This window comes from Bos indicus, chromosome 5 (genome assembly GCF_029378745.1).
Source record: "Bos indicus isolate NIAB-ARS_2022 breed Sahiwal x Tharparkar chromosome 5, NIAB-ARS_B.indTharparkar_mat_pri_1.0, whole genome shotgun sequence".
Classification (NCBI taxonomy): Eukaryota; Metazoa; Chordata; class Mammalia; order Artiodactyla; family Bovidae; genus Bos; species Bos indicus.
This window is the reverse complement of record NC_091764.1, coordinates 104196020-104221026: the sequence shown is the minus strand read 5'-3', so window position 1 is coordinate 104221026 and position 25007 is coordinate 104196020. Positions and strand designations below refer to the sequence as shown.

The 25007-nt window shown below is 53.5% G+C and overlaps 2 protein-coding genes across 5 annotated transcripts; both read left to right on the top strand.

The window, feature by feature from the left end:
• Positions 1-8391: 8391 nt before the first annotated feature.
• Positions 8392-16952, top strand: PTMS (parathymosin). Its single transcript, XM_070788787.1, has 8 exons — positions 8392-8446; positions 11618-11672; positions 11866-11887; positions 11997-12569; positions 15703-15774; positions 15954-16032; positions 16158-16219; positions 16395-16952. The coding sequence occupies exons 1-8, from the start codon at positions 8392-8394 to the stop codon at positions 16443-16445; spliced, it is 969 nt and encodes a 322-aa protein (XP_070644888.1). The 3' UTR covers positions 16446-16952.
• A 1490-nt stretch (positions 16953-18442) lies between these two features.
• LAG3 (lymphocyte activating 3) lies at positions 18443-25007 on the top strand. Of its 4 annotated transcripts, none has more exons than XM_070790217.1 (9): positions 18445-18851; positions 19154-19301; positions 19471-19530; positions 19654-19913; positions 20568-20831; positions 21242-21517; positions 23822-24064; positions 24361-24488; positions 24773-25007. In XM_070790217.1, the coding sequence occupies exons 1-9, from the start codon at positions 18791-18793 to the stop codon at positions 24941-24943; spliced, it is 1611 nt and encodes a 536-aa protein (XP_070646318.1). In that variant the 5' UTR covers positions 18445-18790; the 3' UTR covers positions 24944-25007. The 4 variants fall into 4 exon arrangements, with proteins under 4 accessions (XP_070646319.1, XP_070646318.1, XP_070646317.1 ...); XM_070790216.1 differs by having other exon boundaries at positions 19471-19554; XM_070790218.1 differs by lacking the exon at positions 20568-20831 and having other exon boundaries at positions 18443-18851; positions 19471-19554.

Genomic DNA, 25007 nt, shown 5'->3' with positions numbered 1-25007 from the left:
CTGCTGTGAGGAGTCAGACTGGGGAGAGAGTTCTGAAATCTTTTCATTGAATGCCAACCTCCCCTTTCTTTTCTCTGAGTATCCTCAAGAGCTCCCAGTCCGCACTGATCTTTCTTGTCTCTAGTCAGGCAGGTTGCTAGGTAGGTCGAGGGAGAAGAGAGCTCCCGGTTCACCGAACTCACCGAGGGGCAGAGTTGCGAACAGGCCCAGGAGACCTGACTCAAAGGCCAAAAGCTGACACTTTGACATACTAAATGTGTTGCACAAAATCCGGCCCAACTGGAGAGAAGGGCCCTCCCCCTGGGTGTCCAGGGATTTGGGCTGTCCGGGCTGGACTTTAGACTGGACTCATCCGGACGCCAGTTCGCCTAGTTCTTTACACTGGCCGCTAGCCACGTTCGTGCTCTGTGGGCCTGACAGCCAGAGAGACTTGTTCCCATCTCCAGCACTTGCCTGGAGAGGAAGAGGGGTTGCTCCCTGGTGACTCAGGAAAAAGTGGTACGAATGGGGCTTCTCAGGTTTCTTTGGACTTGATTATTATTAGAGAGGGAAAAACAAAATAGTGGCAACAGAGGGGAACAGAGACAGAGAAATTAGAAGCTGGCAGACTGGCAAAGCCAAAGATAGAATAAAAGAAAATGTGTTTTCCATTGATATTTCTGGGGAATAGACTTAGTAAAAGCTTTTGTCTTCCAAATGATCTATCTCTGAACAGCCCACCATGCCAGTGCCCCTTTCCTCTTGCCTCCAAACAAAAGCATTGTGACAAGTGGTTAAGAGTTGTCCCTGTGAGAGTTCTGCAGCCCAAACTTAGTGAAGTGTGGGCCTCACCTTCCAGCATCTCCGTCCCGGTTTCATCATGTCCAACCTACCCAGAGTTGGATAGGAGATGCAGCTAGTCTAGCCTTCTCCTTCCGTCTTCCATTGCTTGGTGTTCCGTGTTGTTTAGTCACCAAGTCATGTCCAACTCTTTGCAACCCCATAGACTGTAGCCCATTAGGCTCCTCCGTCCATGGGATTTTTCAGGCAAGAATACTGGAGTGGGTTGCCATTTCCTCCTCCAGGGGATCTTCCTGACCCAGGGATTGAATCTGTGTCTCCAGTGTCTCATGTACTGCTGCTGCTGCTGCTAAGTCGCTTCAGTTGTGTCCGAATCTGTGCGACCCCATAGACGGCAGCCCACTAGGCTCCCCCGTCCCTGGGATTCTCCAGGCAAGAACACTGGAGTGGGTGGCTGTTTCCTTCTCCAATGCATGCAAGTGAAAAGTAAAAGTGAAGCTGCTCATTCGTTTCCGACTCCTAGCGACCCCATGGACTACAACCCACCAGGCCCCTCTGTCCATGGGATTTTCTAGCCAAGAGTACTGGAGTAGGTTGCCATTGCCTTCTCCGCTCATGTACTGCAGACAGATTCTTTTCCACTGAGCCATTGGGGAAGGTGCCTAGTAGAGCTCTTTTTCTTCTTCCTTCCAAGACTTAGGAATCTGATACTGGGGACTTCACTAGCCATCCAGTGGTTAAGATTGTTTTCACTCCAGTGGCCATGGGTCCCATCCCTGGTCAGGGAACTAAGGATCCAGTATGCCACAAGGCACAACAACAACAACAACAACAAAAAAACAACCCTGATATCAGTCATTTTTACTTTTGCATGATTTTTAATCAATCACCTCCCCTAAGAATAATTACAAATGACAGTTTAGCATCCATCTATGACACAAAGCTCTAAACCTAGGCTTTCTCTCAGGTTAAAAAGAGAGCTTTGAAGAGGTGGGGATGAAGGAGGAGATGCAAGAGTTCATTCTCAGCATGCTCAGCAATGGACTATATAGGCAGCCATCCACTCCAGGAATTGAAGGAATGTAATTTTACAAGCAACCTTTCTGTCCAGACAGAGTTTGTATCTGTTTTCCTTCTCTGTCACCTTCCTATTCTTTCCCTTCCCTCCCCCATTCACTGCCTTCTCTTCCTTTCTTCCTTCTTTCCCTCCTTCCCTTCATCCCTCCTTCCTTCCTTTCTTAAATATGTCTCTGTCCCGTAAACTCTGATGAACAGAAATTCCTCAGTCATCAGAGTTTCCTGTAGATGATAAAATGTAGGAGGGAGGGTGGGCCCAGTCCTGGGTGAGGCTGAACTCGAAGGGGATAACCATTGTTGGGAGGAAGAGAAACAGTTTCTCCTCACTGCTTTATGTGATGAAGCCAAAGTCGGGATGTCCTTGAGAGGGGAAAGAAAGTGTTAGTTGCTCAGTCATGTCAGACTCATTGTGACCCCACGGGCTGTAGCCCACCAGGCTCCTCTGTCCGTGGGATTCTCCAGGCACTAATACTGGAATGGGTTGCCATCTCCTTCTCCAGGGGATCTTCCCAACCCGAACCCAGGTCTCCCGCAGATGGAATCTTTACCATTTAAGCCGCTAGGGAAACTCAGAGGGGAGATCTAGGTCAGAAAAGTGCCCTTGTCAGATGTGAGGTCTGGCATCTGGAACAATCCCAGGGCAGCTGGCTTCTGGAGCAGAGTGAGGATGGGGTGATGGTGGACTTACGGGACACTGGATTCCAACTTGAGCTAACATGGATGGGTGTGACTGAGTGTATGTGTGTATGTGTATTGGAAGAGGGAGATAAATCCTGACATTGAGCATTAAGTTGCCCCAGGAAGAGAGAGTGAGTTGTATAGTGGACACCAGATCAGAATGAGATTGAAAAATGGCTTATGAACAGTTTTTTAAGTCCATCTTTTCAGTTTGTTTTATATCCATGTCCACTTAACAAATATTTATTGAGTACCTACTGTGTGAGGCTTCCCAGGTGGCGATAGTGGTAAAGAACTCGCCTCCCAGTGCAGGCAACATAAGAGACGTGGGTTCAATCCCTGGGTTGGGAAGATTCCTTGGAGGAGAGCATAGCAACCCACTTCAGTATTCTTGCCTGGAGAATCCCAAGGACAGAGGAACCTGGTGGGATACAGTCCATGGGGTCACAAAAAGTCAGACACAACTGAACAACTAACACTTTCATTTTTTACTTTCCAGTGGTTAGAATTCAGAGCTTTCACTACTGTGATCCCAGGTTCAATCCCTGGCTGGAGAACTAAGATTCCCTACAAGCCATGAGGCATAGCCAAAAATAAATAAAATAAAAATAAACAAAATTTTTAAGTGACTCTGGGTTTTTTTTTGATCTGGGCAATCTGAATGAGAAATAAATGACCATTCTGTATCAGGACAGGCTTGAGAACATATGGAAATTACGTCTGGCTGAAATTGTGATCCTGACCAAGTGGCTACACAGGGTAACTGAGTGGACAGTCTTCTCTTTACTATTATTTTTTTAATCTATGTATTTTATTTTACAGCCAGGGCATGTGGCATCTTAGTTCCCCGATGAGGGATCAAACCTACACCCCCTTGCTTTGGAATCGCAGAGTCTTAACCACTGGACCACTAGGGAAGCCCCACAGTCTTCTCTTTAGAATTGAGCCACCTGAAGCGGAGGAGGGTGACAGGAATCCAGGAATCCTGAGGCTAGTTCGACTATCAGATATGAGATGTTGGATCACCTCGGGTAGATATGCTAATATTAATGGTTGGCATGAGCACTGGAGTTTTAAGTCTTAAGAACTTCCTGTTGTCCCTTGATCATTTCAAGGAGCCATCCCTAAGGAGGCCATGTATCTCATGATTAACATGGGCTTTAAGGATTGAAGTTGGTGCTACCTGTGTGGTGAAAGTGAAAGTCACTCAGTTGTGTCCAACTCTTTGCGACCCAATGGATAGTCCATGGGATTCTCCAGGCCAGAATACTGGAGTTGGTAGCCTTTCCCTTCTCCAGGGGATCTTCCCTACCCACAGATCAAAACCCAGGGTCTCCCACATTGCAGGCAGATTCTTTACCGGCTGAGCCACATGGGAAGCCTGGGTGGTAGTTCCTGTCAATAAACATTTATGGGGCTCCTACTATGTGCCAGGCACAGTGCAAGGTGCTGGGGATGAAAGACAAATAAGACATGGTCTCTGCTCAGCAGGGTTCACAGCCGCAGTGAGGTGACCAACATGGAGTCAATGATAATCCAGGGATGAAAGCCGTCATAGAAAGATAAAGATGTATATTCAAAGGGGAAAGGTGGTTGAGAAAAGGGAGAGGGTGGCTTGGGAACTGGGGCAGGGCAGCCAGGAGAGTATTCTAATTTTTTGGGGGGAGCCACCCCATCTTCATATGGGACCTTAGCTCCAAGACCACGGATCAAAACCACACCCACTGCATTGGAAGCATGGGGCCTTAACCACTGGTCTGCCAGGAAGTCCCCAGGAGACCATTTTAGGTTGAAGGTAAGATCAAAGCAAAGGCACTGGGACTCCTCTGGCCATCCAGTGGTTAAGACTTCATGGTTCAATGCACGGGGCGTGGGTTCCACCTCTGGTTGGGGAACTAAGACCCCACATGCTGTGCAGTGTGGCCAAAAAAATAAAATAAATTTTAAAAAGAAAAAAGCAAAGGCACAGAGGTAGGCTCCATTGGGGAGGAGCTATGAAGAGTTAAAAAAAAATGCCAAAGCAAAACTTTTGAGGGAAACTTGGTGAGAGCCAAGGCTACAGAGGTTAAAAGAGACCAGATCTTGAAGAGCCATATTTACTTCTGGACTTTATCATTGGCCTGGGGAAGCTATCAGGAGGTTTTGTGGAGGGAGATGACAACAGTCTATTTGTATTTTGGGTAGAAAGGCAGTTTATACATTTCAGCAAACATTTCTGAGCCACAATACACCATATACCGAGTTAGGTGTGAAGATCCAAAAATTCTTAAATCATGACTGAAAACCCAAATTAATTAAGCTTAAAGTCAAGTGAGTGATGTTGACCTCTGGAGCAGGGGCAAGACTGGGCTTGGAGAGAAGAGAAGAAGCTCAAGGAATCTTTAGAAAGTGAAATGTGAGGAATCTAGGGAGGGAAAGAAGAAGCCATGTCTCAGATGACCATTTGGCATGAATGAATGGGTGGAGAACAGGACCTTTAACTGAAATAGAAAAACGAAGGAACTGCAGTTGGAAGGTGTGGGGTTGAGGCACTGTGGAGGATCCAGGGAGAGAAGACAGAAGAGAATTGGAGTCATGATTCGTGCTCAGGAGTGAAGCAGGCACTGGAGGTGTGAATTTGAGAGTCATCAGGGTTTTTGTTGTTGTTGTTTTCAATGGTTTTTTAATTTACTTATTTTAATTTTTGGCTGTACCCTTCGGTATGTGGGATCTTGGTTCCCCGAACAGGAATGACCAGGGATCAAACCTGCACCCTCTAGATTGGAAGGGGGAGTCTTAACCACTGGACTGCCAGAGAAGTCCCTGAGAGTCATCAGGGTTGGAGGTCTGTGCTGGCAGTGGGACTTAAGCCACTGGAGATGCATGATGGAGTCACTTAGGGAGACTGAAGGCAGGACCCCCGAGACCCAAGCTCTGGGGTTTCCCAGGTGCACACTAGTGGTAAAGAACCTGCCTGCCAATGCAGAGACCTGAAACATGGTTTCAGTACCAGGGTTGGGAAGATCCCCTGGAAGAGGGCATGGCAGCCTCCTCCAGTGTTCTTGCCTGAAGAATCCCATAGACAGAGGAGCCTGGTGGGCTAAAGTCCATAGCGTCGCACAGAGTCGTACACAAATGAAGAGACTCAGCATGTGTGCATGACCAGATCATCTCCTAATTTCTCAGTTACTTAGGCTCTTTGAGGAAAAGTATGTTCATTCACCTGAGATCTGAGCCACCTGGAAGGGATCAGTTGACCCGGCAATCGCCTCCTCCCGGTTGTGAAGTCCTCTCTCGGCCTTTTACCTGCTGGGCAAAATAAGCCTCTAGCTGTCACTCCTGGTCCGAGTCCCCTAGCCTTTTCTATTTTTTTTCATGATAATTTAGTTTACTTCTGAATATTTTAAATATAATGGAAACAAATATAACAGTTTTGTTTCAAAACTCGAGGTATCAACCATTAAAAGATGGGGATTTGGTAAAAAAAAAAAAGTGGTTTATTGAATACTTACAATGTTTACACATTTAATATTAATTCCACTTAGTTTTAGAGGATGGAAGTGCACAAAACAAGGAGCTGTTGGAAACATCTTCAAAGTGGGAACCACAGCAGATGGAACCGTGGTGCCAGACATCCACCCCCCGTGGTGGTGGTGGCTCAGTCGTATCTGACTCCTGCAACCCCATGGGCTGTAGCCCCCCAGGCTCCTCTGTCCGTGGCATTTCCTAGGCAAAAATATTGAAGTGGGTTGTCATTTCCTTCTCCATCCCCTAGCCTTTTCAATTTCACTTTCCTCTCCTCTGGGTCAGCCACATAGTCTATTTCGTCTGTGAAAATGTGGAAATTCTGAGCAAACATGCATCTGTGGTAAAGTACATGACAAGAGTGGCCCACGTGACCCTCCAACACGGCAGCCAGAGTTGCTCTTGACTTTTCTACCTACCGAACACTGGGATGGAGATGGAAAAAGAGGCAGAAAAAGAAAAGGAGGTTTAGGACCAAGGTCTGAAGTGGTGCTGCACCATATGGTAGCCACTAGGCACAGGTAGTATTTAAATTTAATTAAAATTGGGAATTCCCTGGCAGTCCAGTGGTTAAAACTCAGCAATGTCACTGCTGTGGCCTGGGTTCAACCCCTAGTCAGGGAACTAAAATCCCACAAGTCAATTAGCACAGCTGGAAAAAAGAAAAAAAAAGAGTCAGACTTATTTTAAATACATAATACATTTAATGAAAATTAAAGTAAAAAAAAAATGCAGTTCTTCAGTTGCACTAGCCACATTTCAAGTCTTCAGTAACCACACATGGCTCATGGCCACTGTATTGGAAACTATAGATATAGAACAGTCCCACCACTGTAGAAAATTTTACTGGACAGAGTCAGAAAGCATTTATAAATACTACCTTCTTCTGGACTTTTTTGAAGGCCTGTGAAGGCTTTTGGAAAAGAAGAAGGGAAAATTGGATGAAGGCAGTCAAAAGGTATAAGCTTCCAGTTATAAGGTAAATATGAGGATGTAACATACGTGATAAATATAATTAGCAGTGTTGTATGCTATACATGTAAGAGTTCTTACACAATGAAAAAAAACTTTTCTAATTCATTAATTTTGTATCTGCATTTGATGATGGATATTCACTATTCACTAAACTTGGCCCTTCCCAGGTGGTAAAGAACCTGCTTGCCAAAGCAGGAGACATATGAGACACGAGTTCAATCCCTGGGTCAGGAAGATCCTCTGGAGGACAGCATGGCAACCACTCTAGTATTCCTGCCTGCAGAATCCCATGGACAGAGGAATCTGGCGGGCCACAGTCCATAGGGTTGCAAAAGAGTCGGACACAACTGAATGAACTTAGCACACATGTACGCATGTTCACTAAAATTATTGTGGGTATCATTTCACGATATATATAAAGTCAAATCATTATGCTGTACACTGTAAACAAACAGTGCCAGATGTCAATTATATCTCAGTAAAACTGAAAGAAAAAAAAAAAGAAAGAAAAGCACACATAAAGGGGAGAAACTGAAAGGAGGGGAGCGAGGAATTGGGCAACAGCAAACTCTTAAGTATAAAAGTGAAGGAGGTCATGAAGGATGCACAGAGAATAAGAAAAGCCAATCGAAGAATCTAGAGGAGAGCTATGATGATAAAACCCATGATTTTTTTAAAGTTTTTTAAAAACTTTATTCATTTTTGGTTGTGCTGGGTCTCTGTTGCTGCACAAGGGCTTTCTCCAGTTGCAGTGAGCAGGGGCTAATCTCTAGTTGCAGTGCTCAGGCTTCTCTTGTTGCAGAGCATGGGCTCTTAGGTGCATGGGCTCAGTATTTGTGGCACATGGGCTTAGTGGCCCCGAGGCACGTGGAATCTTCCCGACCAGGGATCGAACCCGTACCCTGCATTGGCAGGTAGATTCTTAACCACTGGACCACCAGGGAAGTCCAAAACCAATGATTTTTGCTAGAAAGAAAACTCATGAGGAAGTAGGAAAGCCATAGAAATTTTTATTGTGATGCCGATATCGTAAAAGACAGACTGACCACCAGGACACCAGTAGTTGCTGAGAAGACCCCAAGTCAGAGAGAGACCAGCCCATACCCTGATGCATGCCCTGTGCTTCCACAGCTGCTCAAGGAAGGAAAGCTGAGAGCGCTCTGAGGCAGAATCGAAGATGCGGTGTCAGGGTTGTACAACTCAAGGATGTACTGAACTTTTGCTCCTTTGTGCCTAGCCTTGTGCCAGACACCCTTCTCAGGAGAAGGAGACATCAGTAAGGGTTGGGGAGTGAGGAAGGCAGTCTGGAGTTGGGAACAAGAGGTCTAGAATCCAGAGAGATCAGGGAGGTACCCCAGAAAAGGAGCACCCCTGGACATGGGACGGGGTGCTATCCGGCGCAAGACAGTGCTGGACACCTGTCCTTTTTCAGGTTTGTACTTTGAATGACCTCTCCCATCTCTTCCTGGAGGGCACGGAGGGACCAGATCTTTTCCATTCAGCTTTGTGTCTCCATCGCATAGCACAGGGGCTCATCACAAAGAGGAAGCAAGCAAGAGCAAAAGTGAAAGTCACTCAGTCGTGTCTGACTCTTTGCGACCCCATGGACTATACAGTCCAAGGAATTCTCCAGACCAGAATACTGGAGTAGGTAGCCATTTCCTTCGCCAGGGGATCTTCCCAACCCAGGGATTGAACCCAGGTCTCCCACATTGACAACTTGAGGGGGCATGTTCCTGACAAACGTGGCTTCATGTTGTCATGAAGATGCTTTCTTGGGACTTCCCTAGCGGTCCAGCAGTTAAGAATCTGCCTTCCAATGCAGATTCGATCCCTAGTGGGGGAACTAAGATCTGACACGCTGCAACTACTGAGCCCGGAGAAGCTCAACAGGAAGAATAAAGAAAGATGATTTCTTTAGGAACACTTCTGTGGGTAACATCATCAAAGCAAACTTGACCAAAGTTAGGCTGGTTGAAATCTCTTTAGCAGTCTGTCTCCTCTTGACTCTGACTCCCCACTGTCCTGAGTTTTGAAATAAAAAAGTTTTTTTTTTTTTTTTTTTAGCAAAGGAAAAATGAGGAATAGCAAATGAGGTCATTGGGAGTGGAGTGAGATGAAGAGCATAGTGAGGAGTGGAGGGGTCCAGCTTTCAGGTTTCTGTCCTCCCACCCTTGAATAATAGCTAACTAGGCCTTCCTTAGCACTTTAACTAACAAATAGGCAAGCTAGAAAAAAAAAAAAAAAAAAAAAAAACACACCAGGAAGCTAGAGAGGGAGAATTAACTTAAGAATGAGATGGAAATAGTTGGAGTTGAACATCTTCCACACAGTGGTTGAGGGAACTGCTAGGATGTCGGAAGGCAGAGTTTCCAGGGGGCTCAGGCCTCCCCTTTTCTCACCTGGCCTCCCTTTTCCCACCTCCAGAAAATGTGTAAGAAGCAGAATTTCCCCCCATTCAACTAGTGGAAAATTCTCTGTTGAGCTCTAGAGTAAAAACTCTAGAACAGGCAAGGCCTCAGAGATGGTGCTCTCGAAAGGCGAAAGGCGCAAACAGACAAGGTGGCATCATTTAACTCTCGTGGCCCCAGAGATCAACCCCAAGGAATAGGAGGTGCGCTTTCAGCACCCCACTCATTCCAAATTCATCCTAAGTGTCCTGTCTAGCTTTTCTTTCGTGAAGCCAAGGCTTCGGGAGACTGATCTGCTGTCCAACCAGGCAGCGAGGGCTAAGGGGTGCTTCTCTCAAGCAGGAAAGGACTTAGATCCAGGCCTTCTGCTTTCTAGATCTTTTTCCTTTGGTCCCTGCGGACCCTAGTGTCCAAACTCTTAAATTCTCAAGGCTCTCCCTTGGGCCTTGGGGCAGGATTCCCATTCTCTGTCTCTCCATCTCCCTGGAATTTTCCACTGCAGCTGCCTCCGCTCCCAGACACCCCTCCCTGGGCAAAATTCCCGGCTCCCTCCGCCTCCCCTTCCCTAATCACACCTCGATCCCACCCCTCGGCCCTTAGGCCCAGCCCACAGTCCAACCCACAGCCCACACAAACCCCGGTGGTCCCAGTTAGAGAAATGGGAGGCCAGACCCTTATAGAAGGGTGAGAGGGAGGGACCCAGGCTCCCTCCGGGGAAGGGAGAAAGGGCAGTGGAGGGGTTGGCCCCCTGTGGGGCTAGAATGGGGGGAGTGGCCCTCCTCAAATCCCCATATAAGGCAGGGCAAGCAGTGAGGCTCCTGGATTGGCTGATTCAAATGAGCATTCCACCTGGCAACAGGGTTTCTATTGGCTCTCAGGAAAAATAGGAGGAAGGTGGACGGAGGTTGTTGGTGGCGGTGATTGGAGGGGGGGAGGGGAGTGGAGGTGACCGGAGTGGGGGGCGGTTACCAGGGCAACAGGGTAAGAGCCCAGCAGGGTGTCCGAGACAGCAGGCGGGGCTGCGAGGTGGAGAAGAGGGGAAGAGGAAAGGAGGGTGGGAGGGAGAGGAAAGAGACTGACGGGGAGGGAGCCAGACAGGGAGACTGGGGCGGGCGGGCGGTGGGGGGGGGGGGGGGCGGGTTGGAAAGGAGGGGGAAGAGGGAGGTAAATGAAGCCAGAGAGAACAGAGATGGAGAGGGTCAGTGATCGCTAAAGACATCAGCGAGTGTGTCAGAGAAACAGAGAACGAGAGATGGAAAGATCTGAGCAAGATGGACAGAGTTCGGCAAGGAAAAACCTGGGTGGGGCTCCAAGATTTTTGAGGAGTCAGAGACTGAGAAACTGATAGAAGAGTCAGAAAGAGAAATTGGGAGGTGTGGACACCAAAGGACCAAAAGAGGGAGTATTAATGGACTCAAAGACTAAATGGTGCTGATGAGTCGGTTATGTCTTTTTTTATTAAGAAAATGAAAATGATGACTGAGGGACAAATACAGGAGTGCACATACACCAAAGATATCTTGGTTCCAACCCTAGCCTTCCATTCCATCCATCTTCCCCACGACCTTTGCTACACATCCCAGCTGCTGTCCCCTCCTGAAACTCCAAGCTTCTCAAAATGACCCAAAGAGACTGAGACTGAGGGCAAGGAGCTGAGGGTGCATGGAACAGTTGTGGGCTGGAAACCCCTGTAGAGGAGGCAGTTATTAATATAATCCAGAAAGGCTGGGGAAGATGGCAGCAGAAGAAGGAGACACCAAGAGAGGGAAAATGAGGGAAATAAGGACGTGAAGAGGAGTTGAGGAAGATGAGCTAAAGATGCAAGGCCGGTGACAGACTCAGATAAGACAAGAACAGTGTTGTCTGGAGAGAGAGGGAAGGCAAACAGAGATGGGAGGTAGAAGAGGGCAACTGAGGAGTGGAGAAGAGGCGACAGAAGATGAGAGATGTGAGGCAGAAATGGATGAGAAGGGATGAGGAGAGATGGAAGGACCAGGCAGAGAAAAGTGAAGTGGGATGGCCAAATAAGAAAGGTCGAAGATGAAAAAAGGGAGAGGAGATTGGAAGGCCTCTGACTTCCCTCAGATTCCAGACAAGAGCAGGAATGGAGGAACCCAGCCGGGGTCACAAATGTCAGCCTCGGGCAGGACGGAGAGTGGGCTGCCTTTTCTGCTCTTCCACCCCCTCTCAAGGCCACCCAGAGAACGAAGATGCCGGAGGAGAGGGGAAATCCAGCGAGAAGTGGAAGTAGCTCCCGCCCTCTTCCTCCTCTTTCAGCTTTTGGTTTCTCAAATACCTGCCCGGCCTTTCCATCTGCTTCCCCCCCACCCCACCCCATCCCTTAGCAAAATCTCAGGGGCTTTTTTTGGCGGGGGGGGGGGGGGGGGGGAGGCGGTCGGCAGGATCCAGGCCATCCCTCCAGTCCGCCCCCAAAACCCAGACTCGACGTTCGCAAGCAGTGGGTAGGGATTCGGGGAGGTCCCTCCCCGCAGGAACCCCACCCCTTCCCACCTCCGCGCCCCACTCCATTCTCCGCGACCACAGTCTCTCCATTTCCCCCTCCTAGTCTAGTGCTCCCTCCCGCCTCGCGCGCGCTCCCTCCCCTCGCTTTCATCCTCCTATCCCCACCTCTCCAACCTCCGCTTTCATCCCCCTCCCCTCTCTTCTCCTCCCAGCTCCCGCCTGCCCCACCCCTGGGAAGCCCCTCCCGTCGGGCAGCGCCGCTTTATAAGCGGGTTCTCTGCCCGGGGGCGGCCGCGGCTGGTCGGCGGCAGCTCTGCGGGTGCGGGGGCGGCGAGCCGAGGACCGAGCGACCGCGGCCTGAGCGCGCCGGCCACCGCCCGCACCCCCCTTCCGCCCGCCCTCCGGTCGGCCGCAGCCCTGCGGGTCTCCGCTCCAGACCCACCCCCGCCCCACCCCGCGCGCCTCTGCCGCCTCTTCCTGAGCCCCAGCTTGCCGAGCGGCCGCCGCTGCCGCTGTCGCCGCCGCCGCCGCCACCGCGCCAGGTTCCGGCCGCGGCCAGCCTCTGCCGTCCAGGGCCCTTCCGTCCAGGCCCCGGGACCCCGACTCCCCGCCAGCCCCGGCCCCGGCCCCGGCACCATGTCGGAGAAGAGCGTGGAGGCAGCGGCCGAGTTAAGCGCCAAGGTACGGGCGGGGTCGGCTGCGGCCCGGCACCCACGCGCCCCCGGGCTCCGCGCAGTCGTGCGCCCCTGGCCGCCCCCGACGGCCTCACATTGCTGCCCGGACGCGGGGTCCTCGTGGACCCCACTCCGCCCTCCCCCCGCGCCCCAGCCTGGCGCTGCCTGCCCCGTTCCGCGCGGCTCGCGCCAGCGCCCTCTAGCTTCCCGATCGCCGCGCGCCCGGCTCCCGGCCCGGCCGCTCCGGCCCCGCGCGGTCCCCACCCCTCTCCGGCCCCGGCTCGCGCGCTTCCACTCCGGCCAGTGCCCGTCGGAGCTTTGCGCGTCTCTTCTACCCTATCCCCTCCCCCGCGTCCCTCTCCGGTTCCCAGTCTCCCGTCACCCCTTCCAGTCTGACCTCACCTTCCTCTGCTAAGCGGTTTGAGAGCCTCTGGTGTAAACAGGGCTCTCCCGGGAGGCTGCTCCTCGAGGCCCCTCCCCTCGAGGCCCGACCGTCTCTCGATCCTCTGCTGAGACAGCTACTGCCTCTGTTTTCTCTTTTCATCTGTATTCATTCCTTCCTCCACTGGCCTTCAGGTTTCCTAGTCCCCATAACCGTCCTCCAGCATCTCCCCCAACACTTAAAGAATCTTGAATTCCTAAATATCACAAGAGGGCCGGCACTAGCCTTCGAAAAAGCTGGGGCTGCTTAGCACTGCATGGCATGGCATCGCGCCGCCCCTGCTCTCATCAGCTCCCTTCCCCGGCCCCATCCCTTCGCCCTTGCCTCTCTTCCAGCCTTCCTCTAATTTCCCTAGGGAACCCGCTGAGTGTCGCTTGGGGAAATTAATTCGGCCAGGGTTTGGGGGCTGGGAGCCCGACCTTGGGCGGGGGTGGCTGCTGAGGAGGTCACAGAGGTCTCCCGGAGGCCGGGGAAGTGAAAGGGGGAACCAGTGGGATTGGAGGCAGTGGGAGAGAGGAGCTCCGTGTGAGAGCTGACAAGGTGTGCCAAGTGGCCCTCCGGTGGCATGTGACTTCACTGAGTAGGTGTCTTTGTGTGTCTGAAATCCAGCGAGTGTGTGGGACTGCCCGTGTCAGTTACATGTGTGCATGCAGAGACGTAGCTGTTCCGGGGCCCTGTTGCTGCTTTGTGAGTGCCGAGTAGCTCCACTGTGCCCTTGTGCTGCCTCGAGAGTGTGTGCCAGAATGCCCAAACACCAGGCCATGTGTCTCCAGATCGCGTGGGTGCCCCTCTGTGCCGTGAGTGTGAATCAGTGTCAGCCTGTGTCAGTGTGTGTGCTTGTGCTGAGTAAATGAGGCCAGAGAGTTGCTTAGCACAAGACCTAGGTCACATACCCCCCTGGAAAAGGATCATAAAAGGACAGTGACCAGAAGGACGGGTCGGGACCAGACAGGTTAGGAGAGGGCCCGGCCCCTTGGACTTTGGCCTCTGGTAGACTCCCTCCCTCCCTGGCACTCACTCACTCTCCCCCACTGCATCAGCCCCATGAGAAACTTGGGCCAGGGCCACGCAGATCTGGTGCTGGGACCCCCAGAGAGAAGCCAAGACTCCCCAGGCCAAGGCTGTAAGGGGAAGCCCACCAGGTAGGAGAAATGCCATAGTGACCATCTGGCAGAGAAATGAGGACAGCAAAGTGGCATGGAGAAACGCAGTTGGAGTGAGAGGAGCTAGTGTTTTGCGTGCCCCGGAAAGGGAGAAGGGAATTGAGCGACCCGCCTGGCCAACCACCCCCACACCAAACCTCTGTCCTACCCCCAACCCTGCTCCAGAAAGGACACACCCTCCCAGGGTGATCCACTCACCCAGAAAACTTCCATCCCCATGGAATCGGATATAGAGTTGCACACCAATACCAGATCCCATCTGATCATCCAGAGCACCACAGTGCCTGCCAAGGGGTGGGGTGGAGAGAGCACAGGAATGTCAATGGGAAGAACCGCTGTGGTGTCCCCAGAGAGTGGGGACTCTTGTGAGCACCTCTCTCAGCCACATCACATCAAGACAAGACATCAAAGGTGTGCCTGCTGGGGTCTTGAGGAGGAGAGAGGGACCAGTGTGTGGAGGGAGGGGACTCCAGGCAGGTACCTTATTCTCACCCGCTTTCCCATCCCACCCACACAGACCTTATGTCTCTTCCTGTACCATGTCCTGTCCCATAGACTTCCCCTTCCACGTTTCCCTTACTCTACTCCCCCTACATCCCCCAGAAATGGTCACTCCTGCCCTTCTACACACCAGTGCACACACCACACCAGGGTACACCTTGTGCCCATGCGCACACTCCAGGTGGTCGGGAGGAGGAAGCCCCCTTGGCCAGGAGTGGGCAGAGGTGAGAGGGGACACTGGGAGTTATTCCCCCGGGGGCTCTCCCTATTCCTGTAGTGTTGGGCCAGTAGGAGCCTGAAGATGAGGGGGGCACACAGACTGAGAGAAACAAAGGCTTTCGAAGCTGAGGGGGAAGCAGGAAGGGATGCCCAGGAGAGAGTCCTCCGGAAAAGGCCCCAGAGGTAGACAAAAGGCAGAGCTGGGCCTGCAGTGGGAGGGGGCAGGCGAAGGAGGGACCTCAAGAGGGGGTGGGGCGTCAGGGCTGCGAGCAGATGGAGGGAGATTTGCTTTGCTGAGCTGAACTCTTCAGCCGGTGAGGCTGGGCAGAGCTTGGTGGGGGTGGAAGGCGATTACCTTGACTGCCTTTCCCCTGGCTTCATCACTCTTCCTCCTCCCTTGGGGAAGCAGTCTGGTCTCAGCCCCTTTGCGGCAGCAGCGACCTTGGGACCTCTGCTGTGTCTCTGAGCCGCCCTGGCCACCTTTTCCATTTTCCACCCCTCTAAGCTTACTGGGGCTTCCCTGGTGGTGGGCTCGACGGTAAATAATCTTCAATGTGGGAGACCTGGGTTCAATCCCTGGGTTGGGAAGCTCCCTGGGAGAAGGGAATGGCAACCCAACTCCAGTATTCTTGCCTGGAGAATCCCATGGACAGAGGAGCCTGGCGGGCAACAGTCCATGGGGTCGCAAAGAGTCCGACTGGACTGAGCAACTTGACACGCAAGCTCACTGCAGAGGGAGAAGTGCAGCTGGAGGGAATTAAGGGCAGCAGATCCTGTGTGGTCAGAGGAAGGTGACCTCTTTCTCTCTCTTGTAGGACCTGAAGGAGAAGAAAGAGAAGGTGGAGGAGAAGGCAGGCCGGAAAGAGCGAAAGAAAGAAGTGGTGGAGGTGCGCAGGGGTCACCTGCCCACTGGGCCCCCAGCCACGTTCCCCCGAGGCCAGCCTTTCCGTGACCCCGCCCACCAAGTCGCCCTGCCCCGGGCCCCGCCCAGGCCCCTTGCCATTGGCGGGGACGATGGGTGGAGGCACTGGGCTAGCCTGACGCCTCCCTCTCCCGGTCCCCGCAGGAGGAGGAGAACGGCGCAGAGGAGGAAGAAGAAGAAACTGCCGAAGACGGCGAGGAGGAGGATGAAGGGGACGAGGAAGGTGGGGAGGGGCGGGGAACCGTCAGGGTGGGTTTGAAGAACTAAAAGCAGGGCTGAGGGCCGCCACAGGGGGTCTCTGCTGGAGCTTCCAGCCCTTCCCCCAATGACCCATTTCTGGCTCCTCAGATGAGGAAGAAGAAGAAGATGAGGACGAAGGGCCCGCGCTGAAGAGAGCTGCTGAAGAGGAGGTTTGGGCTGGGTTGCGGGTGTGAGGGGCTGTCAGGGATACAGCAGGGCCGGGAGCCCTTGGATTTGGACCGAGATGCCGGTGGTGCAGGGATGCAGGGCGGGGTGGGCTGGAGCAGGACAGGGGGCGGTCCCTCTCCTGGTTGACAGCTACCCTAGCTCTTTCCCTCTCCACAGGATGAAGCGGATCCCAAGCGGCAGAAGACGGAAAATGGGGCGTCGGCATGAGCCCCCTGCCAGTGGGCTGGGGGTGGTGGGAGGCCCCTCGGGGCCCGGAGGTGGGGGTGGGGAGCGCCGCGTGCAACCACTTTTCACCTGGCTCCCTGCTCTGAGCCCCGCGCCAGAGTTTCTGCCCTCTCTCCCCCCCAGCCTTCTCATGCCGCACCTACATCCTCACTGCCATCTTCCACCTCCTTACCTGCTCCATCTGAGCTCCCCAGCTGGTCCCCAGTCACCCCCTTCCCTCTCCTTCCTCTCTCCCTGCCCTTCCCACAGCCAGCCCCTCCCTCCTTCAATAGCCTCTCCTTCCTAACCTCTGCATCCCAGCCTCATGTCATCCTGCCCTGCCCGTCCCTACCCTGCCTGATCCCTGGGTCTCCTTCCTCAGATCCCTTTCTCTCAGACAGCGCCAGGACGGGGTGGGGCCAGGGTTGGGGCCGAGCCCCACAGTTGCCCCCCTCCCCTCCCCTTTTTTTGTATAATTTAATAAAGAAACGGTCGCGCTTCTGTTTTTAACCTGTCTCCTGCTTTCCCGGGACAGAGCGAGGAGGGTGGCCTAGGGCACATTCTGTCTGGACCCTTCCCCTCTGAAAAAGCAGCGGTACCTTCCTACCACCCCACCCTCCACCGTCTTGAGAAGATAACTGCTGCACTCCGGGGTGGACAGGGGGCGCTGTGGCTCTGAGAGCCGACTGGCGTCCTGGTTTTGAGTTCCTGGTGATGCTCCTCCCAGCCATACACACCCCCTGTGCTGCGAGCCCACACCAGGCTAGACACTGCTGAGCCCAGTGGAAAGCTACCAAGCCCTATCGTGCTGAGCCAGGCACAGAAGTAGCCTCAGAAACAGGAAGTCCTGCCCCTGAAGTGGGAGAGGGCAGGCAGCCTAAATCTGGGCCTCCTTGGACACAGTGAGAGTTGGCTGGCACCGAGGAAGTCAGCTACCTCCTGGTCAAGCTGGGAAAACTCCAGGGCCTCTTGTGGTCCCAGGCCTGCTTGAGTTTTGGCTCCTTTGCCTGGGCGGGGTAGGAAGCATGAGTTCCCCTCTGGCCTTCTCAGGCTTCCTTTCCTAGTTCTGCCTCAGTTTTTCCTGAGTTTGAGCTGCAGGATTTCTGCATTTTTTCCATATCACCCTCTTAGTTAGGAAGCTCTGGATTGGGAGAGCCTGCTGATTACACAGAGGTCTAATCACAGGAGTGTGTGATTAATTGATGCCATTCACCCCAAAAGATGAGAAGACTGGGAACTTCATTGGCAGTCCAGTGGTTAAAACTACAGGCTTCCACTGCTGGGGGTGAGAGTTTGATCCCTAGTCAGGGAACTAAGATCCCGCATGCTGCATGGCCAAAAAAATAACAAAAAAATAAAGATGAGAAGATACGTATAAGTCACCTGGCATCAGGACTACACACACACACAACTTTTGTCTTCAGACTCCCTGACCTTGGCAAACTGTTTAATCTATGATCCTGCCTCAGTTAACGCATCTGTACAATGGGGGATAAGATTAGATTTCATGAGTTAATGCCCTGCATTGCAGTGCCCAGCACATAATGAAAGCATAATACAGTATAGCTATTCTATCCCCTGTGCTTAGGGTGCCCTTCAGACCTAACACCTTTTAGAGTTCAATACAGCTTCTAGGGGTCATTTGACGGGTAGGGAGGCAGGTGGACAGGGTAATGAAGTTCTGGGACATTAAGGGATGAGCACCAAGGGAAGGGCTTGCCAAGACAGTATGAACCTGGGGCCTGGGGAGGCAATTCAGAAATGAGCAAGTGGGTACTTCGAGGCAGAAGTTCCCCCGGGAAAGAGAACAGTCAGGGTGGGGGAGGGGGAGGGGGCGGTGGGGACACCCAGGACTGAGGAAATAAACAAGGGGAGCGCCACCACAAGGGTGGAGGGTAACGCTGCTGGGAATCAGCCCCCTCAGACTTTCCACTGCGAAGCGAAACCGTGAGCCCCGTGGTGTTGGGGGGGGGGGGGCAATGGGGAGGGGAAGTGGGGAAGGTGGAGGGAAGGCAGAAGGGACAGGGGCCAGGGCCCTGGAAGCAGTAGAACAGCCTCCAGCTCAAGACAGCCACCGTGCCTCCACTCTGCCTGCACCCTGCCCTTTCCTGGGGACCCCCACCCCTCCCCTGACCCCCACCTCAGGCTACCTGATCTGTCTGGCTTTCCTCTAGACTCCAGCTTCTGGTCACTGGTTCCTCCCTCTCTCTCCAAGCCTCCATCCCTCTTTTTTCTAGATTCTCTTCCTCTGACTCCCTCATTGCAGAACCTCTCTTTCAAACTTTAGTCCTTCCCCACTTTCCGAACTCTTCCCTTTGGAGGGTTGTGTGGTCCAGGCCTCGAGGGAGATGCTGTGGGAGGCTTGGTTCCAGGTCTGGCTGTTTCTGCAACTCCTATGGGCGGCTGCAGGTAAGATGGGGACTACTCTCTGGGAGGGTTGACCTCCAGATCCATAGCAGAAGTTCAGCAGGGAGCTCTCGGTGACCACACAGATGCCAAGGTCCTTAGATTGGGTGGATTCTCCTATGCCTTCCTCGGGGCCATTTCAGCCCCCCAAATCTCTCTTCGTCTCCCCCTTGGCAGTGAAGGGGCAGAAACCCAAGGTCTCCCTTCTGCCCAGTTTCTCCCTCGGAAAAACTCGGAGGCTCCTTCTCTGCTTTGAAGTCTCTCGGCTCATGGCCCCTCCCCTTGGCCTCTCTTTTCCTCCCCAGTGGAGGCTCCAGAGCCCGGGGCAGAGGTCCCAGTGGTGTGGGCCCAGGAGGGGGCTCCTGCCCAGCTCCCCTGCAGCCCCACAATCCCCCTCCAGGATCTCAGCCTTCCGCGGACAAGACAAGTCACTTGGCAGCATGTACCAGAGAGGTATGCACCCCAAACTGCGATGACAGGGATCCCCAGATTCAGCGGTAATGGCATCTAGATTTAGGCTCTAAAGCCCAACCCAGCCCTCTGTAAATACAGAGGCGCCCCCCCTATTCCTGCCCCTCCCCCCATCCTCTGCAGACTGCTACCCTCACACCTGCATCCCCAGGCACGGCTGCCTCTCCGGTAGTGGATGGTGCTGGCCCAATTGGAACGAGGGGACAGGACGGTTAGCAGTTCAGAAATCTTCCCTGTGGGTGGACTCCCTCATCCTCAAGGTGTGGTTGGACTGCCTCTTCCCCGGGGCTTCTTCCCCTCGGATTTCTCAGTCCCATCTTTCTCTCCCGTCCAGTGGCTCCGCGGCGCCCACCCCCCGGGGTCCCGGGCCCCGCCGCTACACAGTGCTGAGGCTGGCCCCCGGAGGCCTGCGCATTGGCAAGCTGCCCCTGCAGCCCCGCGTGCAGCTGGAAGAAATGGGCCTCCAGCGTGGGGACTTCTCGCTGTGGCTGCGCCCGGCCCGACGCGCCGACGCCGGCGAGTACCACGCCGCCGTGCGCTTCGGGAACCGCGCCCTTGCCTGCCGCCTCCGTCTGCGCGTGGGCCAGGCGGCGGGTAGGTGGGGGCGGGACGCGGGGAGCGAGGCTGGGAGGAGGGCGCCCGGTATCCCGCGGCCCAGGAGGCAGGAAGGGCAGGGCATAGGCTGCTTGTGCTTCTAAGGATGCGCCCCTGGCCCTGCCGGAGAGCTTCCAGCCCAGGGGCGGAAGGGGGTGGTGAGCCTGTCTGCAGGATGGGAGGTGCCCCCAGAAAAGCACGTCGGGGTGGGGGGGGAGGGTGGAGGGCGGGCTCGGTGGAGAGATCGTATCACCCCTTGAGCTTTCCTTCCCCCACCCACAGCTGGAGTGCCAGGGTGGAGGAGGGGAGGCACCCCTTGGAGGGGAGACTGAGGGGCTGGAGTGACTCAATTTAGATACCTGTAACTCAGAGAGTGGGCTTAAGGAGATCCTCAAGGAAGATCTGGAGAAAGGGAGGGTAGGCCAAGCCAAGTGAACTGGAGGCAGGGGGCGGGGGAAGTAGGCACCGGACTCTTGGGCTTGTATTTGAAGCACCTCCAGGGGCCAGGCTCTGGGCTGGGTAGGTGGTCTGGAGGAGGGTTGGGAGGGAGAAGACAAGGAGGTCTACAACCAGGCGCCTGTTTCCAGGAGCTTCCAGCTTAGCTGACCTGATGTGTTGGGCAAGCAGGCTGATCAACCTTCTCTGTCTGTCCAGTGACCGCCAGCCCCCCAGGGCCTCTGTGGACCTCCAGTTGGGTGGTCTTGAACTGCTCCTTCAGCCGCCCTGACCTCCCAGCCTCCGTGCACTGGTTCCGAGGCCCAGGCAGAGTCCCTGTTCAGGAGTCCCCACATCATCACTTAGTTGGAAACTTCCTCTTCCTGCCCCAAGTCAGCTCCTTGGACTCTGGGACCTGGGGCTGCAGTCTCACCTACAGAGATGGCTTCAATGTCTCCATCACGTACAACCTAGCTGTTCTGGGTAACTCCTCCAGTCTGCCTTCACACTTGACCACAACCCCTTCCTGCCCCCCGACACCTTCTGCTGACTTCTGAGCCCCCAGATCAAGTCTCTGGCAGTGGATGAAACCTGTGATTACTCTGGGCCTCGCTCTCCCACCCCTTTCTTTTTCCCTTTATGGTCTTTCTTTAGCTTCTCCCCTTCGAGTTTTTCCCTGGGCCATCCAGCCTCCCGTGCCAGTCTTTGGTCTTCCGCTTGCCGGCCTGCCTTGGGCATTCTTGGCATCCTTTGTTCATCCACCTTGTTCTGCTCCTTAGCACCCTTTAAACCGGACCACTTCCTTCATGTTTCTGCCCGCCTCCCCCGCAGACCTAGTGCTCCAGCCCCTCTGTACTCCTCAGCTGTAACTCGGGGTTCCCTTTTCTCCGCAGGCCTGGAGCCCCGAGCCCCTCTGACAGTGTACGCTGGAGCCGGTTCCAAGGTGGAGCTGCCCTGCCGCCTGCCTCCCGGTGTGGGGATCCAGTCTTCTCTCACTGCCATGTGGACCCCGCCCGGGGAAGGCCCTGATCTCCTGGTGGCTGGAGACCGGAACAACTTTACCCTTCGACTGGAGGCTGTGGGTCAGGCTCAGGCCGGGACCTACACCTGCCGCGTCCACCTGCAAGGGCGGCAGCTCAGTGCCACTGTCACTTTGGCAGTCATCACAGGTTAGCAGGTGGGACAAGACAGGAAGAGCAGGTTGGTTGGGCAAAGACTGGGCAAGTCCACCTCATGATGCCAGCCCCCTGGGCACAATTGTGCGGGCTGCCCCCTTGGCCTCTTCTTTTCTCGCCCCCATATAATGAACAGAAACTGAAAATCTCCCCTGAGTCACTGGATGAATGTTCCACTCTTCTGTAAGGGACTCCCCAGCTCTGAATTGGGGGGAGGGTCAGAGACGTTAGAAGGAGAGGTCACAGAAGTTTGAATGGTTCCAAAGAGGTGGAATATTTATTTTCAGAATCCTTGCCCACTTTGGAGCCAGGGATTGAGTTAAAGTTGCAGGAGGCAGTCTGGACTGGGGGGAGTTGATAAATCAGTCCTGTAGTCAGCAAATAGGGCTTCCCTGATAGCTCAGTTGGTAAAGAATCCACCTGCAATGCAGGAGACCCAGTTCGATTCCTGGGTCTGGAAGATCCACTGGAGAAGGGATAGGCTACCAATTCCAGTATTCTTGGGCTTCCCTGTGGCTCAGCTGGTAAAGAATCTGCCTGTAAGGCAAGAAACGTGGGTTTGATCCCTGGGTTGGAAAGATCCCCTGGAGAAGGGAAAAGCTACCCACTTCAGTATTCTGGCCTGGAGAATTCCATGGACTGTATGGTCCATGGGGTTGCAAAGAGTCAGACACAGCTAAACGACTTTCACAGTCAGCAAATATTTACTGAACAAGGGCTTTTCAAGACAGTGTAAAAGAAACATAGGAGAAAACACCAGACTCAGAAAGTATGTGTTGATTGACTGGTAACTATCACAGCTTGTCCGTGTCTGCAGTGCTCATCTGTGGCCACTAAATGGTAGTGCCACATAGGTGGTGCTAGTAGTAAAGAAGCCACCTGCCACCACAGGAGACATAAGAGACGCTGGTTCGATCCCAGGGTCGGGAAGATCCCTTGGAGGAGGACATAGAAACCCAGTATTCTTGCCTGGAGAATCCCATGGACAAAGGAGCTTGGCAGACTATCGTCCATAGGGTTGCAAAGAGTCAGACATGACTGAAGCAACTTAGCATGTATGTGTGCACATAGTAGGTGCTTAATAATGTATATTGGTTGAATGAATAAATGAATCTACTAATAAATAACCCATATCTCAAAGACCAGGGCTGAATTTCCACTTGTTTCCCACGTATCTCTACCTAGATATGGTACCCACACTCAGCCTCACTCTGATCCCCATCTTTTCCTCATACCCAGTCCTCTTGCTAAGTCACTTCTGCATCAGTAACTCCAATCATGTTCTACTCATCCTGAAACCTGGCCTCCTTCCTCCTAATCAGTTGCCACAGTCTACCAGTTCTTTCTGTCCAAAGTCATCTTCTTTTTTATTATCATGAATTTTAAAAATATCTACTCACGTCATTGTGGGGTGTGGGGTCTTCGTTGTGGCATACCAGCTTCTCTCTAGTTGTAGCATCAGAGCTCAGTAGTTGTGGTGCAAAGGCTTAGTTGCCATGTGGGATCTTAGTTCCCTGACCAGGGATCGAAACTGTGTCCCCTGCATTAGAAGGACGATTCTTAACCACCGGACCACCAGGGAGAAATACTGTTGTCTGTGTTTTACAGAGAAGGAACTTTCTCAAAGTCACATAGCTGGGAAGAGCCAGGTTGGGGCTAAACTCAGGTATCTATGCCATCAAGTCTTCAGGGGCCTGTACACCACAGTCAGCTCAAGGTCCTTCATCGGTTGTCTCCTCCTACCCCCATCCCTCACCACATGGCTTCCAGTGCTCTGTCTCTAGACCCAGGGATCGAACCCAGGTCTCCTGCATTGCAGGTGGATTGTTTCCCATTTGAGCCACCAGGGAAGTCCCATCTCTAGATCAGTTGGTCTGCTTTCTAGACATTCAGAAATGGGAACAGGGTTCATTTAGGGGACACAGATGTAAGCCATAGCATGGAGGCAGAAAAAGTGCAAAGTCTTCTGGGGACCAACTCACGTGACTGATATTGGGGGTTCTGAGTCTTTGAATAAAAGTCACAAAAAAGAATCTGAAAAGATACCTGTTTATGTGATCCCTCCGGGCCAGTTTGAGTTTGAACATTCCCCCCAAGGCTGTAGGGAGCCTGGAAAGTTTGGGGGTAGCAGAGTGACCTGATCAGAGCTTTGTCTTGAGATTAATTTGGCCTTGACCCTGATCTCCTCTCCTCAAGTTCACCCAGTCAGAGCCCAGGTGAATAAAGACTTGGGCAGAACCTATGCTTTCAAGGAAGGGGATCAGGTCCCCCAAAGATCTCTTCCCTCTATTTTTTCAGTCACTCCCAAGCCCTATGGATCATCTGGCAGCCTGAGAAAACCCTTCTGTGAGGTGACTCCGGCATCTGGACAAGAGCGCTTTGTGTGGAGCCCCCTGGACAAGCGGTCTCAGAGGCGTTCCCCAGGCCCCTGGCTGCTGACACCGGACGCCAGACCCCTCTCTCAGCCCTGGCAGTGCCATCTGTACCAGGGGGAGAGGCTTCTTGGGACCGCGGTGTACCTCACCGAGCTGTCTCATCCAGGTCCGAGACCCACAGCGCCACAACCCCAGCTCCAGACCAGCCCCCTCCATCCCACTTCCAGACCGAATCCCACCCCCACTCTTCCCTTTCCAACCAGGGAGCTGACTACGAGCTCTTGTCAAGGCCCAACCCACTTCCACCACGAATTAGCTGAGTGACCCTGGACAAGTCCCTTAAACTCTCCGGGTTTCATTGTCTGTAAAATATGGCAGTGTGGCTAGATGTCCTTCCAGCTGAGACCCTGTGTGTGGTGTGTGTGTGTGTGTCTCTGTTCCAATCCTGTCCTCTCTCCATAGGTGCCCAGCGCTCTGGGAGAGCCCTGGGGGCGGGGAGAACAGCTCACCTCCCTCTCCTCATCCTTGGTCTCCTGTTCCTGCTTCTGTTGGTGACTGGAGCCTCTAGCTTTCACCTTTGGAGAAGACAGGTGAGCCGGGAACCTCCCTCCCCAGTCCTCAGCATGCTGTCTGGCACCCCTTTCTGAGGAAGATGAGCAAAGTGGACCCTGAACTTGCTTCAGAGTCCCTCTTCATGAGCCTCTGCACACCAGGGATGCCTTGTGCCCAAAGGACCCAAGGAAGGTTCACGGGGCGGGGTGGGGTAGGGGGTGCTGAATGGCCTGGGACCAGATGGGCAGGGAGGGAGCTGGGAAGAATAGCTTCTTCCCTTTCCCCTCTTCCTCCTCCTACCCTCCATGTCTTCTTTCTGCAGTGGCGACCCAGAAGATTCTCTGCCTTAGAGCATGGGACTCACCCCTCTCAGGCTTCGAGCAAGACAGGGGAGCTGGAGCCAGAGCTGGAGCCAGAACCAGATCCGGAGGTAGAACCGGAACCGGAACCTGAGCCGGAGTCTCAGCCACAGCTGCAGCCAGAGCAACCCTGACCTGCAGCAGGCAGCCATCCTCATCTCCTCAGCTCAATCCAAATAAACTCCCCGTCAGCAGCAA